We start from the raw sequence: 15,998 nt of genomic DNA, 5'->3' as shown, positions 1-15,998 counted from the left end.
CTGCGTCGAGGAGATATTCGCTCCACGAACACACACACATGCACACAGATGTTCCTTGCTTTTATAGATAAATGATTTCAGTGTGTTCATGATTACATTATTGAAGAAAAAGTACTTTATTAAACATCATTGGACAACATATAGTTTCCAACATGTTCTTTCTCACTTAGTCTGATTATGACCCCAAGGGGAAATAGTTCCTCCTGAAGATGACAACGGGTCAGAAAGTGATGCCGTCTGTACACAGCGACAGTGTTTCTTTTTGGTAAAACATACACAAAAAACGTGTAGTGGTGGCGTAACTGTAAAGGAAGTGGGCTTGTAATCACAGGGTCACTGATTTGAATCGCTATTGCTTTGGATAAAAGCGTCTGAAAAATGGAATTGTAATTGTAATAAAACATGATTATGTTGTACACATGACTAGTACAGCTACTGTATAAGCATGAGTTAGAAAACACTAGTTTCTTTTGCCTAATATCCATATACGAAACTTTTTACAATCACACAAAAAAGGATATAAAAGAACAAAACTTACCAACCACTTTGAAGCTACAGAACTTTGAAGTAATTTTATCCAATCCAATGTCCAACGGGTTGTAACAAGTAAGGCAAAGCAAGTGTTGCACATTTCACACATCAGGCAACTCAATGTGGAACAGAAAACAATAAACTGGGTTTAAAAATCAACTAAAAAAAGGTCCAGTATCATGCTTTTATTCACCCATCTCCATTTGTTCTATGAACCCCAACAACATAGTATTTGAGGTTTTTTTCCCTCAAACTCGCCTGTTTTCTGGAGTTTTAGCCTCTGAAAAGCCACTTTCAGAGCAATTCTCAAAACGAGCTTATTCTTGGCCTACATATGTGTTGCTACAGAACCAGAGCAGCAGCAGCAGCTCCTCCTTTCCACACACAAACACAGCCAGACTCTCTCCTTTCCGCTTACCGCTCTCCGTCGTCCGTCACCGCGTAAAAGTTGGAAGCCTGGATGGCTGCTGCTGCTCTGCTTCCACAACCGAGTCCGTTGTTAGCGCTGTGAGCCACAAATCTGTAAACCTCCCCATCATTTCCTCCTCAGTTCACAAGCGATGTTGGGTCTCGCTGCACAGGCTGGTGTAGCATTAGCATGGAGTGCTAACAGCTGATGTGTGTGGCTCCAAGCAGTGACTCCCAACACGATCGGCAACAAAAAAAGTAGTGAAGTTTGGGCGACCAGTAGTGCAGTTTGTATTTATATACTGTATATGGCAATAAAGTATAATATATATTCTATATTAAACCGCAGTGTTTGCTTTAGCTGTTAGATAGTTGGAGAGGGAGGAGCTCACATTCTAGGAGGCGTGTATTATGTTCATGGTTGGAGGAAAGAGGGTTGTCAGGAGGAGGAATGTGATGTCACCTGCCGGGCAAAATCCAGCTCGCCCATTTGGAGCTGACTTTTTACACAATGTGGAATAACAAGGGAGTTAGGAAACTAACTTTTTCAACTTTGGCCCTCTGAACGAGGCTAAAGGGATGTATATCAATGTAGCAAAACCATAAGAAAGTGATTTTTTTTTATCACAGATATTAGTAATACAAAAGATCCCTTCTATGTTATTCATATCTATGAACTGAAACAGATCGGGATCATGTGACCACAGTAAAGTTCTTCTGTTTGTGATGTTTGTTTCCTCTCTCATCATCTTATTTTTCTTCTACATGCTGTTTACATGTCAGCAGCTTCTCTGCAGTTAGAGCAACAGTAACACATATACAGTATGTCAACCTATGCAGTTTAATGAGGTTTTGTATAGATTCATGCTATTCCCAGTGATTACAGAGCTACTGGCAAAATGATTACATTGTTCTTTGAGAAACCAGAATTTGCAATCAGATACTTCTGACTGGTCATTCATTGGCCTGTGGACCAGACCACAAAGCTGGCAATGGGACTTATTCAGTGGTTGGCAGTATCACCATGGTGATTGGTTTTCCTTCCTGCAATAAACAACATTTATCTTCAGGGATACGAGTAAAGTTCTGTTAACTTCTTTCTTCTTGGGTTGCCAGATCTAACTGACAATTCTAAGTCAAAACATTCTGCAAAACCTGCCCACTTCAATAAAAACCAGCCCAAATCTCAACCTCTCTAAAACCTCTCTTCATGGTAAAACCGTAAATATACCACACGTGTAATCAAGCACAGAACTACATTAAATGAACAAAGACAAAAAAAGTTGTGTGTTTGTAGCTGTTCAATTTAGAATAAATAAAAAAATGTAACAAACAGAATCTTCATATAGAGTGAAATCAGATATTCAAATAGCCAACACAGATTGTCTTGCCATACATCATTTTGGCATTTAACCATCTCTACATACAAAATCCAAGCTTAAAGCAAAGACCTTCAGGACAGCGCTTTAGATTGAAATCCTAACCACATTTGCAGCTTATATACAATATATAGTGGTAACTAATACTATCTCACTTTGACACACTGATTACTAATGCTAAGTTGGACAGATTCCCTACATTTCAAAATAAAAGAACTAATGCTATGAGTCCAAAGACACTACAGTTCATTGAAATCTGTATGTTTTTACTTTTTCCCCCCCACATAATGGCAGCAATTCTGATTATATTCTCTTCGAAATGTTTTATAAAAAATGTACCAAAATATTTAAAAAAACAGGCCAAATTTGATCAACTTGCCCAATGCTGTTTTTCAAATAAAACTCAACTGGCCCAACCTGGCAACACTGCTTTCTTCAGGACACCGTGAGCTACTTCACAGATATACTGCTTAATTTTACCTCACTATGTCTTTTAATTACATTATTTTTACCCAACATTGTACTTTTTATTAAATTAACTATAAGAAACTTTGTAATAATAGCTGAAAACGATGCTGAATAGCCTGGTTGAGATTAGGCGAGTGGCAGATTAAATATCCATCACAATTTATGGTGTTCATAAATGTTTATTTCAAGTCCATGTTTATTTCAACAAAACTAAATGCAAAGACAAGCCAACAAAGGACAAAACTAAAAAACTAAAATCTACGAAGTGCAAAAAAAAAAAAAAAAAAAATAGAAACCAAAACCAAACAGAATCCAAGGGTATGGGACCCAGACCGCCCAGGATGGAAAAGCCTCACAAGACAATCCACCAGCACATACTGTAGTCAATGTTCAAACACTCCTTAGGTGGTTGAATGAGGCACTCAGAGAATTAGACACTCCTGTGTGGAGACAAGTGGGAGGAGGGAGCTTTAGTTCTTTCTTTTTTTCCAATCACAAACATAGTGACAAGACCTGGCAATGATGGAAACAGGAGGAATCTAACGCGTGGACTGGAAAACCAAATAAAACCCATTAGAGATGAAATAAACACAAGACATGAACAGCAGTAAAACTGAAATCAGAATCCAAACACAAAAATATTTATTCCAACAGCAAATTTTGATTTAGTTTCAGTCAGTCTTTTGACTAAAATATACTTTGTTTTAGTCAAAATTGTGTCATCAGGACCAACTAAATTATATTAAGATTTTTTGTCGATACAGATATAGTTGACAAAATCATAAAGAAAAATTAGTTCATTAAAAAAAAATAAAAAAAATCATCATTCGGGCGCATGGTGGCTTAGTGGTTAGCACGTCCGCCTCACAGCAAGAAGGTCCTGGGTTCAAGCCCTGGGGTGGACTTGGGTCCTTTCTGTGTGGAGTTTGCATGTTCTCCCCGTGCTGCGTGCTGCGTTTCCTCCGGGTACTCCGGCTTCCTCCCACAATCCAAAAACATGACTGTAAGGTTGATTGGAGTCTCTAAAATTGCCCATAGGAGTGAATGAGAGAGTGAATGGTTGTCTGTGTCTGTGTTGCCCTGTGATGGACTGGCGCCCTGTCCAGGGTGTACCCCCGCCCAGCGCCCTATGAGAGCCGGAGATTGGCACTGGCAGACCCCCGCGACCCTGATAAACGGGAATAAGCGGGTATGAAAATGGATGGATGGATGAAAATCATTCATTTGATCAACCTTTCCTTTCCACACACACACACACACACACACACACACACACACACACACACATATATTAAAGTAATTAACCTAGACAAGTTTTTGTCCTGACAGTCAAACTAACATTGCAGTGGGCCTGATATGCATTGCTAACAGAAAATAAAATATATATGATAAAAACAGTAGTGCCATTTGTGTAAATACAGAACACAATAAAAAAAAGTGAACTATCAACAATTTGGCATCACTTTTTAAAACTGTTTTTTAAATGTAAAAGTATTTAGAGCAACTCTGAAATATTTAAATATAGTCAAAATATGTATTTAAAAAAAAAATCCCTGTTCAGCATTTGAAGTGAAAAACCCACTAAACATTTTACCTTCAGATACTGACAGGTTTTAATACAGGCTGTCATTGGCATAAAGTGCAATAGATTCACCTGCAGATGCTGATTCAGGTTTGTTATGGATACTCCACACAATTTAATCACCGTCTTGTCTCAATTTATATGAAATGTAAAGTTTAAAGTTTGTCCACACATCTGTTCTTTCTGATCCAGTGATGGACATTTTGCCATTTGGAGACCACATGAGCTGTTCCTCACAACACATCAGCTTACTTGTGAATGAATCAGAAGCTTTTTGTTGTCACGGTACATACGCTTTCATACACAGAATAACAAAAAAGGACAAAAATGGTCTTTCTATTGGATCACGTACCAGCTTCCCAGAAAAAAGACTTAGTTCTGATTGGGTTTCGTACCGTGTGAACATTTAAGTTTAGTTTTTATTCTATAAAGGAAGTATCGATACATTTTGATATAGTTTTTGTTCACGTGCATTTGCAAGATTGTCATTGTCGACGGTCAGCCTATGTTTCGGTCATTGAATTTTCCATTCAAAAAGGAAATAAAAAAACAAAAAAACAGTGGGTATTTGATTTTTGTTTTCAAATTGAAAAAAAAAAATCAAAATTCAAGGCATATTTCTTTATCAGGGTCAAAAAGGGATAAACAAACATTTAAAAATATGTTGATTTTCAGTTTTTGTTTCTAAAACCAAAAAACAGAAATACCAGAGGTAAAAAATGCTCTTTTTCATTAAAAGTGAGACCAGAAATTGTTTTTTTTCAAAATAAGAGCACATATGAGGACGCTGCTGTTTTTCTCATGCCAAAATATATGAATTATCTCTATATTTTCACTGCTGTTTAAAACGTCTTTGGAACCGTACTCCGAAATAATTTCTGAAATGGCAAAACAAGGCTTGTCAGCTGCAGAAATCTCTACAAATATATTGCACCAAAGTGGGAGTGGAAAAGGTTTTTCAGCAAAACGTGAAGAGATTTTGCATAGATGCGACTCACTGATACACATTTGGTGTGCATTTATATGAAAACTAGGATTCTTCAGCAACTTTAACTCATAACTATGTGCATTTATTACTATTATCAATTATATAAATTTAAAAAAATCTGTATTTTTTTAGTCAGTTCTAACCTCACTACACAGACAAATCCCATATTTCAACACAATGCATACTGTATATATATATAGTCTTTTCACGTTTTGCTGAAAAACCTTTTCCACTCCCACTTTGGTGCAATATATTTGTAGCGATTTCTGCAGCAATGTTTGTTCATCCTTTATTGACCCTGATAAAGAAATATGCCTTGAATTTCAATTTCAGTTTTTCAATTTGAAAACGAAAATCAAATAACCACTGATTTTTTTGTTTTTTGATTTCCTTTTCTGAATGAAAAACTAAATGACCAAAACATACACTGACAGCCAACGTTGACAATTTTTTTAATACATTTTCAAACATTTCATCACAATGTCGTCTACGAAAACTATAATAAAATGTTTTTTTCGTTATCACCCAAATTAACGCTGGTCTTTAACCAAACTAACTTACCAGCTGAAAACCCATAGACACAATCTAAGTCATGGGCGTAAGTGTAAGTGTGTAAGTAGTGTGTATTCATAGAGAGATGACTGAATATATTTTTTTTGTAGTTTTTATCATCTTAGTCAATAATTATTTTATATATAAAATGAGGATAAAAAGGGTTGTTTTTGGGTTGGAGTACAGATGAACACTGTCTGGGTTTAATGTCTATGGCTTTGGTTTTCAGTCCCTCATCATATGTCATTATGTCGTATTATTGCTTCTTCATTAATGCCATCTATTGTTAGCAGAAGTAAAACATGGACAGTGTCTTCTAAAATGAGTCATGGTGTTGGAAATAATTTCATCAATGAGTCCAAGTACTCGTGGGGGTACACGTACCTCTGGTTGGAAACCACTGCTCTAAAGGCCGGCGTATGGAGCTGGAGCTGAGCTGACAGTTATATTTCCCTGTTGGGACAAATTCACTTACTAGAATTGAAGCACGTTGAGTGTAATTCACTCCAGCAGAGCCAGGAGGACTGAGAGCCCGTGATTCATGAGGGGCAAACAGAAATATAGGAATTGACTGATTAAAACAACGGCTGGGATGGACTGCACACACACATACACACACACACACACACACACACACACACACACACACGTGTGTTATTAGAGCTGGGACGCTGCCTAACGCCAGGGGTTTTAATTAATTACTCACCGACAAAGGCCAAAATCACAAGGTTTCAGGAAAAAAGAAGAAATGTGGCCAAAAACAGGACATTTCTGGACTTCTTCCAAGCTGATCCTGGAAACACTGGGAAAGGAATGAAACACTAACCATACGGCAAAAAGAAACCCCCAAAAAACCAAAACCCTTCAAACATACCAGTGCTAATTTCAACTGCAAAACCCACTATTGTTAGTTTTAGTCTTATTTTAGTCACCGGGATTCATGTTGGTTTTTGTTCTAATTTAAAAAATCAAACATTTTTTTTCATTTTAAAAAGGTTTAGTCCAGTAAAATAACTTTTATTGAACTTTTACTGTACTTTTACAGACATTCCCCCATCATATCCTGTGCCTGACTTCAATATGAGCCAATATTTGGATTAAATGTATTTTAGTTGGCTACAGTATTCCACCAGACCAAAGGCAGCTAGATCCCATTTCTCTTAAATGATAAATACTTGGAATTATTTGTTGGAACAGATTTTCTGATTTTGATTTTTAAAAAATGCATTTAATATTGAATTCATCAGGTTTTTTTTTTTAATCCCAAATTTTCTTTTTGTCATAGTTTTAATCTCTCTGTCTTTGTATTTAGTCGTAGTCATTTTAGTTGGGTTCCACTTCAAATTGATCTCACGAGGGCTGGACTAGTAAATCAATGGCATATAAATGGTAAATAATGACATAGATAATAAGATAATAACCTAAAAACATTTCTACATCTGACTCATCAAAGCAAACAAACTAAAATGAGACCAGTTAAAGATCAAGGGTTTGTTGACCCATGTGATGAGTTTGATACACAACCCCATCATATAAATGCAGATCCATGTCAGAAATGTCATGGGAGTCGTTTATATCAATATTCAGCCTCAAACACACAGAACATCCATTTAAATGTGGGCATCACAATTTTGGAGATTTCAGCCAATCAGCATTCACTTATGTTTTCGATAGAAAATGTTATCTTTTTCTTTTTTTGAGCCAGGTATGATAAGTTACATTATTTATATACAGTAATTGCTCATCATGCATTCTGCGACATTTACCGTATGTTTGACACTTCTGCTATAGTCGATGAAAACTGACTATTTTTGTCATCAATATATTGATTCTGATTCAGTTTAAAAATTCAGAAATTCCCTACCTCTGAAATTTGGCAACATTTCAAATATTCATATCTTGGTTCGTAATTGACCGATCCTCAATTTCTCAACCGAGTTTGATCACAATCTGTATTGTGCATTTCATCATTTTTCAAAAAATGTCGATTCCTATACATTTGGACCTACAGTATGGTTAATAATGGGAATATATATTTCTTCTATGCCTTTAAAGTGTGATTTATTTGTGTCTGGTGAGAGACGTAAAGTCAAAGACTTTATAACCAATACTACAGATTAACGTGACATTTGTCAGTCTGTTGTTTCTAAAAATGCTTCCCGTATCCCGTTGCAGTAACGCAGAGAAGATTAATTGTCCTGACGTTCCCCTGAACTACTAATGGGAACTCTGGGTTTCCTCCACAGGTTTGATGATCCCAGTGTTCTGCGTGGTGGAGCAGTCGGACGGAGTGATTCAGGCCGACGCAGGAGAAGGACGGGAGGAGCATGCAGAGTTTGTGCTGGTCAGGAAGGACATCCTGTTCTCTCAGTTGGTGGAGACGGCCCTGCTGGCCCTCGGCTACTCACACAGCTCGGCCGCTCAGGCTCACGGTCAGTGGGAGACACTGAGGAGACCCACAGCACTCACTTTATTCATTGATAAATAGTAAAATAATCTTCAGAATAAAGGAAGCATTTGTTTGACCATGACAGTCTACATGGTTTGAGCACCACAGCCTAACAAAACACATTATTTTGCACCATATAAATTTTTATTGACTTTGAAATTTGGAACTACTTTAGCGTTTAAGAGCTTGTGTTCCGCCATCTTGAAATCATGTGATTAAAGACGTCACACAGCCTCATTTGCCCGTTAACAACCCCTTGTTTTCTGTGGGAGTGAAGTACTCAGCCTGCTTTTTAGATCATTTAGCAGCTTTTTTGGTCAAAATGTTAATTTGTGCTGCTTTCGGTTGCTCTGAATAATCAGGAAAAGTGAAAAATGCAGATGTAAACATCTTTTGTGTATGGAAAGAGGATAAAAACAGTTGTGACCCCAAAAATAAATCTGTGACCGCACGGGGCGACACAACTCTGCCGTTTCGTAGTAGACAATGAAGTAGAGAAGAAGAGCTCTCCTAAGGGACCTTTACTCCCCCTCTGCTGATGCTCTGATGGCTGAAGTTAGTGAGTAAATCACAATCTGTTGAAGGACTCACACCCAAAAGGACTTCTATCCTCAGGGTTTATGAGTCTTCAACAGTCCAGTGGAGGATCCCTTTAATGCTGAGTCATAGTTTGAAAGTGCAACCTGGCGGGGTATTTTTCTTGAGTCTTGTATCATATTAAAGTACAACGTTATTAAATTTTAGTTTTTCAATTTGAAAATGAAAATCAAATTACCACTGTTTTTTTGTTTTTTGATTTCCTTTTCTGAACAAAAACTTAAATGACCAAAACATACACTGACCGCCAACATTTCATCACAATGTCGTCTACGAAAACTATAATGAAATGTTTTTTATCACTCAGATTAACTCTCCAATAAAACTCCCTGAACTACACTCTTACGCTCTTCTTGAGTGAAGAAGGGCATGATGGGAAATGAGCATTCAGAGTCAGAGTTGTGAAATAAAGGGTGGTAATTCAAATGCTTCCCTAAATCCTTTCGTGATGCAGTTTCCTCACCTGCTGCACGGAATTCACCAAGATTGCAGCAATGATTAGTGCATGTGCAGAACTGGTGCAGACCGCCCCTATTTAAATGATCGTTTAATGTGGAGACGTCAGTGCGCACAAGCACATTGACATTAAAGGAAGTTAAATTTGAGGCAGATGGACTTCTCTGCTGCACAAGCATTAAATAATGTAGAAAACTAAATAAAAAAATACAAATCTTTTATTTATTTTATTTTTTTAAACAACTTTAAAACCTAATGATATTTTTTCCCCCTCATTTAATGTGGGTGCTCCGTCCGGTTCTATAACTTTGCTCTGATTAGTCAATGCAAAATAGGCAAATTTGGACAGAAACCATCCTATCTACCATTGATCTGAGTTAATACAGCAACACAGTCTGTCAATCAGTCTGCATTCTTTGAAGATTAACTACTGACCATCATCCAGCGCAGGTCTGAGCAGCCCTGTGTCACCATTGTGCCACCAGTGATCGTATGTAACATCTGACCAGCTGATTCTGGCCTGACATCAACACGACACGAGACTTTGACGTTCAAAACATAGATAGAAAGGAGTTCAGTGGAGCAGTGAGCCCGAAGCAATATTGATCCATGGTCATATCCATATGTCCATCTCTGCGCACAGCACACACACACACGCACACGCACACACACACACACACACACACACACACACACACACACACACACACACACACACACACACACTGGAGCCTTTTTTCCATCTCTGCTGTGTTTTCTGTCAACTGCGTGTGCGTCTGCACCTGCTTCTCAGTTGTACTATTTTCCCATACTAAAACAATCACTGCAAACATTTACAGATTTCATGAATCGCAATGCGTCCCCTGCGTTAATTTATTTGCATTTCCTCCTCCCATATTCTTGCTCCCCCCTGGGAGATCTGCCTACTATGCATATTCATCAATGCGAGGGAAATGCGCTAAATGGGATGAGGGTGCATTCTGACCACTGAAGACATGCAGTCCTTATTCTCTGGGCTTTGTACATCTTATTAGCTCGTGGAGTGACGTTTGCATACGTTTTAATACCACTAAACCTTTTGTGAATCCGCCCCTTAAAGTGTTTAAAGACAAAGTGCGTGTTTGTGTGTTCTGCCGATCCTTTGACATCACAGTGTTGTTTTTGACTTTTTGTCAAATTTCATCAACTTTGAGGTTTTAAATATCCTTTAGGGTTTTTTCTCAGAAACACCTTCAACCAGTAACACGCAGCTAACCGACCTGCGTGACGCTCGTTGCCACTCACTTATAAGCGGATTTGAAACTGGAGGACAGTGTATGGATCTCAGACAAAGCACACACCCTGCGGCTCTTCCCCCAAATGAAGACTTTTGTTTTGTAAAACAAGCGTTTATGTTAAATGAATAATTTCTGGCTTAAATTATACATTTTTTCCTCTGTGGGCCCAGACCAAAATTACACAGAGTCCGAGTTATTTTCTCCCTGTTTGAATTGTGTCCTACATTCTTGTTTTCCCGCGGTGTATTTAAAGAGCTGTGGCCTTTCTTTAATTAGCCCAGCCCAGTAATTAACTGGGAGATATTGTTTATTCCGATTATAAGGGTTTGAAGGCTTTTATAGCCTGGATTGGAGCAGACCTGTACTTTGGTTAAATGATTGGGATCCTTGTCGCACTGCCACGTCTCCCAGTCCCTGAGACCAGTTTATACACAGCATATACATTTATCTGCAGTGGCTTATGTGTGCATAAAGCTTGGAGGTGTAACAGTGGAAAGGGCTGTGATGGATAAGGACTGTAAAGCACATACATGTATAGGCTCATATATTAAAAGTGTAGCTGTAGTTTTAAACCCCATTCTGTATTCTGATGTACCTCTAAGTCTCTGACAGTGACTGGATAAAATCCCAATGGAAAGGTTGGAGATTAGGGCTTGGTTAGAGTGGTTAAGGTTAATGTGAGGGTTTGTAAACTGGGGGATGGGGACTTGGGTTATAGTTAGGTGTTGGCATTTGATAATTACAAAAAAGTGATGAGAAAAAAGAAAACTGGGAGTTTGTCAGAATTTTTGGAATTCTATATGAATTTTTCTGTAACTTTATCTGCCTTTGGACAGTTTTCACTTTTGTCCCTGAAAGGTTGTGTCTTCATCTGCTCAGCTGACATAACAAACATTACAGCCTGTGCCTCATACGCTAAGGCTAACCCTAACCCTATCCTCAGTATTTGATTTTACTCTGTCTGAAAAAGCCATTAAATGGTCAATGTGCTGGGTGTCATGTCATGTTAAACGCTTCAGCTCTCAGTGGCAGGAGTCCGACAGTAAAACAAACTTACCAATGAAACATCAACAAAGTTTGTCTAGTTTGATCATTTTTAGGTTTTTGACTGAATTAATTTACCACTAATCTGTGAGGCTGGTGGAGCAGCGTTTCTCCAAACAGAATAAAGTTGGCCTGTAGTCCTAAGGCACGTTCAGACCAGATCATATCAAGTGAGGTATCAAAAGTAACAAACTCGTTTCATTGTAGAGGGCTGATATGAATGGACTGCAAGGTAGTGTGGAGAAGCAAGTTGGACGCTTCTCACCCAGAGAAGAGGACTTGAACTCAGTCTTGAATCACGCTCATGGGAACTCCCTACTGGTCCTTTAAAGTCTTTAGACTTTACCTCTAAATACTTGATCCTCACCTCTAAATACATGAGTGGACCGCTCAAGACTCAAGACTCACCCTCTAAAGACTCATGACACAATATCTAAAGATTTGAGACTCAACCTCTAAGGACTCTAAGACAAGATTCCTAAAAACTTTTAGATTCAATCTCTAATGATTCAACCTCTAAAGACTCAGGACTTCACCTCTAATTACTCAAGAATCAAGCTCAAAAGACTCATGAGTCACCTTCAAAAACTCATGTCTCACCGTGTAAAGACTCATTACACAATACCTAAAGATTTGAGACTCTACCTCTAAAGACTCGAGAAAAGACCCCTAAAAACTTTGAGATTCAATCTCTAAATATTCAACTTCTAATTATTCAAGAATCGACCTCTAAAGATTCATGACTCACCCTATAAAGACACAACACAATATCCAAAGATATTCGACTGCACCTCTAAAGACTGGGGCACGACCCCTAAAAACTTTGAGATTCAATCTCTAAAGATTCTAGACTTGACCTCTAATTACTCAAGAATCAACCTCCAAAGACTCGAGACTCAATCTCTAAAGACTCACCCAAAAAACTCGAGACTCAACCTCTAAAGACTTGATCTCTTGATCTTCAGAGGAAAACCATCCCTAATAAAGAGACTACTTCCCATTGGGCATACTGGGAGGACTGGGATGAGCCAGCCACAGAGTCTAAAACCTGGAACCGGTTAAAGCAATGCTGAGGCCGTTTGGACTGAACGTAAAGAAGGACAATGAAACTATTGTGTGAAAATGTGAGTCCGTGTGTGTGTGCCGGATGCGCCGGTCGGGCAGCTTCCCAAACCAAACCTTACTTTGGATCTGATTTAACTAGTTTAAACTCAGGTCTGTTGCACCAACCAGTCGACATTGACACAAAGAGGTGGAAATGGTACAAATGGTTTGTGCTTCAACCTGCGGACGAGTGCATTGCAGAGTGGACCAAACCTGACGGATCAATAATTCAAGCATTTAGCGTCCCGCAGTGAGCGCGAGCCTGTTCGCATGCCAGCGTCGTCATGTACCCGTCTGTCTCCCTGCGTGTTGTCACGTGTCCTCGGTGACTACATTTGGCTGCTCATTCACCCGTTTGTCTCCGCCTGAGTCGGCATTAGTGAAATTGTTGGCTTGTTTTCAGGGATCTGCGTGTGGTTTGTGAGCAGTGAAGAAAAAAAAAAAACAACAAAATGAAAAAAATAGCATAGCATTTACTTAATCATGAAAAACATCATTAATCCATCAGATAAAGAAATCAAAGAACTGAAAAAAGCTTTTCTTCAGTCATGCAATAAGATTTTAACATTTTCATTTGTTAGGAGAATTTGAGCTAATGGGACAACATGACATCAAAATGACAAAATGATAATGAAATGACACAATATGACAACAAAATGATAATGAAATGATAATAAAATGACAACAATTTGACACAATATGACAAAATGATAATGAAATGATTATAAAACAACAACTAAATGACACAAAATGGTAAAAAAGTGACACAAAAGGACAACAAAATGACACAAAATGATAACAAAATGACACATAATAACAAAATGATACAAAATGATACATAATGACAAAATGACACAATATGACAACAAAATGATAATGAAATGATAATAAAATGACAATTTGACACGAAATGACACAATAACAAAATGACACAAAATGGGAACAAAATGACACAAAATGATACATAATGACAAAATGACACAATATGACAACAAAATGATAATGAAATGATAATAAAATGACAACAATTTGACACAAAATGACACAATAACAAAATGACACAAAATGGGAACAAAATGACACAAAATGATAACAAAATGACACATAATGACAAAATGACACAAAATGACAACAAAATCATAATGAAATGATAATAAAATGACAACAAAATGACAGAAAATTATAAAAAAGTGACACAAAACAACAACAAAATGATGCGAAATTATAACAAAATGACACAAAATGGCACAAAATGTCAACAATACACAAATTAATTCAAAATAACTTAAAATTTGTGTCCCACTCTAATTAACCAAAGTTTTACAGTCTCAGTCTGTGCAGAGTTTGCATGTTCTCTCTTACTTTTTTTTGTCTTATAGGACTTTGAAACACACACAAAACCAGCCACACAGAGTTTTTCCTGTTGGCCTCTTTATGGGGTTCGGCTAAAAACTAAACAAAGCTAATCACATTACTTCTTCCTAAATGAGACCCAGACGGGTCAAAAGCAGTCGCTCCTCCTTCTGTCGCTGCGTCTGATCTCCTGCTCTGTGTTTCACAGTGTTTACAGCTCAGTTATATCTGATTTCACTCAGCCGGGCTGTGCTCTCTATTATTCGCTCATACCAATGAAAACATGAAGAAAACACCAGGAACTAACAGACTGTGGCCAGTGTAGACTGGAGAGGAACCTCAGAGGAAGCTTTAGACCACCAAGTAGACATTCAGGAGCAGGAATGGATGCATCAGATAAATTGCTCACGTAAAGTCTGTATCAGAAGATCACCTATCATTCCTAAATAAAACTACACACCTTAAAATTACTTCAGATATGTATTTTTCATAATGAACCTCACACAAAATTGATTATTTGAAAATTCTCTCTAATCTTGACTTTAAGTGTGTGATGTCACCAGCTGGGGCACAGGTTGACGACTAGGGCCTCCGATTTTCCACAGTCATGTGGAGACAGGGCCATCTATAAGGAGGAATAAAGGGGAGAGATTTTTGGGGGCCATCCATAAAGTCAGTAAGATGTTGGTCCATTGTTCTATGAATCTGTGATAACCCCATTTATTTATTGATCTGAACAATGTTCACTGTTATCCAGGAAGTTTATTATTATTTGCGCCTTTGTAGATAGTCATCTTAAAGATGTAAATCTTTGTCTTAATCAGAAATAAAATGGGTTAAAAGTGACCAAAAATGGGGGAAAAGGTGGTGAAATGGGATTTTAAAAGTTTCAAATTAGAGTGGCCAAAAAACAGACAGAAAAAGTGGTAAAAGTGGCTCAAAAGTGGCAGAAATGGGGAGGGGAGTGTGGGTAATGTCATTTAAAAAGTAGGAACACAGTTTAAACTGGCAAATAATGGGCGTGACAAATCGTGAAATATGGTGAAAAGAGGTTAACACAAAAGTGGTGGAAAGAAAGGGTTTATAAAAGCCAAAAATCTCTTGAAACTGGAAAAAAGTTACAGAAAAGGGATTGAAATTTAATAGAGAAGTGGCAGAAATAAGAGTAATAAAGCAAAAATGCATTAAAAGGAGCAAAAATATGGCAAGAAAAAGTGATGAATATAGGTTAAATTATGATAAGCATGGTGTAGTTTCAGAAAAAGGGTAAAAATAAGTAAAAATGGGCTCAAATTATTAAAAAAAATATTCTTAGTTTTTTCTGGCGATCCACTCCCATTGTCTCGCGACCCCAAATGGGGTCCTGATCCCAAGGTTGAGAACCCCTGCCTTAGACTATACTGTCCAATGCCTTTACACTGTTGCCTCAGCTTGGTAGAAAAGGTCTGACCCATATTCATAGGTTTCCAAGGTGAACGGCCTCTGGCTTGTCAGAACAAGGCGAGTTCACTCTGTGGTGCAAAGCGGGCCTGGGCTTGTGCCGGGACCGCCGCCGTCCGTTCCCCTCTGCCCGCCGCCAGAGATCTCATCAAATAGAATGTTATGCACAGATTCATCAGCATCTGAGCATGAACATGGAAAATGAACATTTTCCAAGATACAGTTCCACGTGCTCCGGCCACGTTGCTTGTGTGCGTACATGTAGACATCCGTTATATTCATGCAGAAAGTAGTGCCCTCTGCTTACGTCATCAACAAGGATCACAGATTACAGGAATCTAAATCGCCTGCCAGCAGAAAGCAAAACTGA

General features: G+C 38.1%; 1 protein-coding gene across 5 annotated transcripts in view; it reads left to right on the top strand.

The window, feature by feature from the left end:
* LOC114455207 (DNA-binding protein SATB2-like) overlaps positions 1-15,998 on the top strand; it is an 85,684-nt gene that overhangs the window by 33,125 nt on the left and 36,561 nt on the right. For all 5 annotated transcript variants that reach the window (XM_028436283.1, XM_028436280.1, XM_028436279.1 and 2 more), the window contains exon 3: positions 8,155-8,340. In XM_028436283.1, the coding sequence (XP_028292084.1) occupies positions 8,155-8,340 (186 nt within the window). The remainder of the gene's footprint in view (positions 1-8,154; positions 8,341-15,998) is intronic.

Source organism: Gouania willdenowi, chromosome 21 (assembly GCF_900634775.1).
Source record: "Gouania willdenowi chromosome 21, fGouWil2.1, whole genome shotgun sequence".
NCBI classification, from domain to species: Eukaryota; Metazoa; Chordata; class Actinopteri; order Blenniiformes; family Gobiesocidae; genus Gouania; species Gouania willdenowi.
Note: the sequence above shows the minus strand (reverse complement) of the source record. Positions and strands in the feature narration are given on the sequence as shown.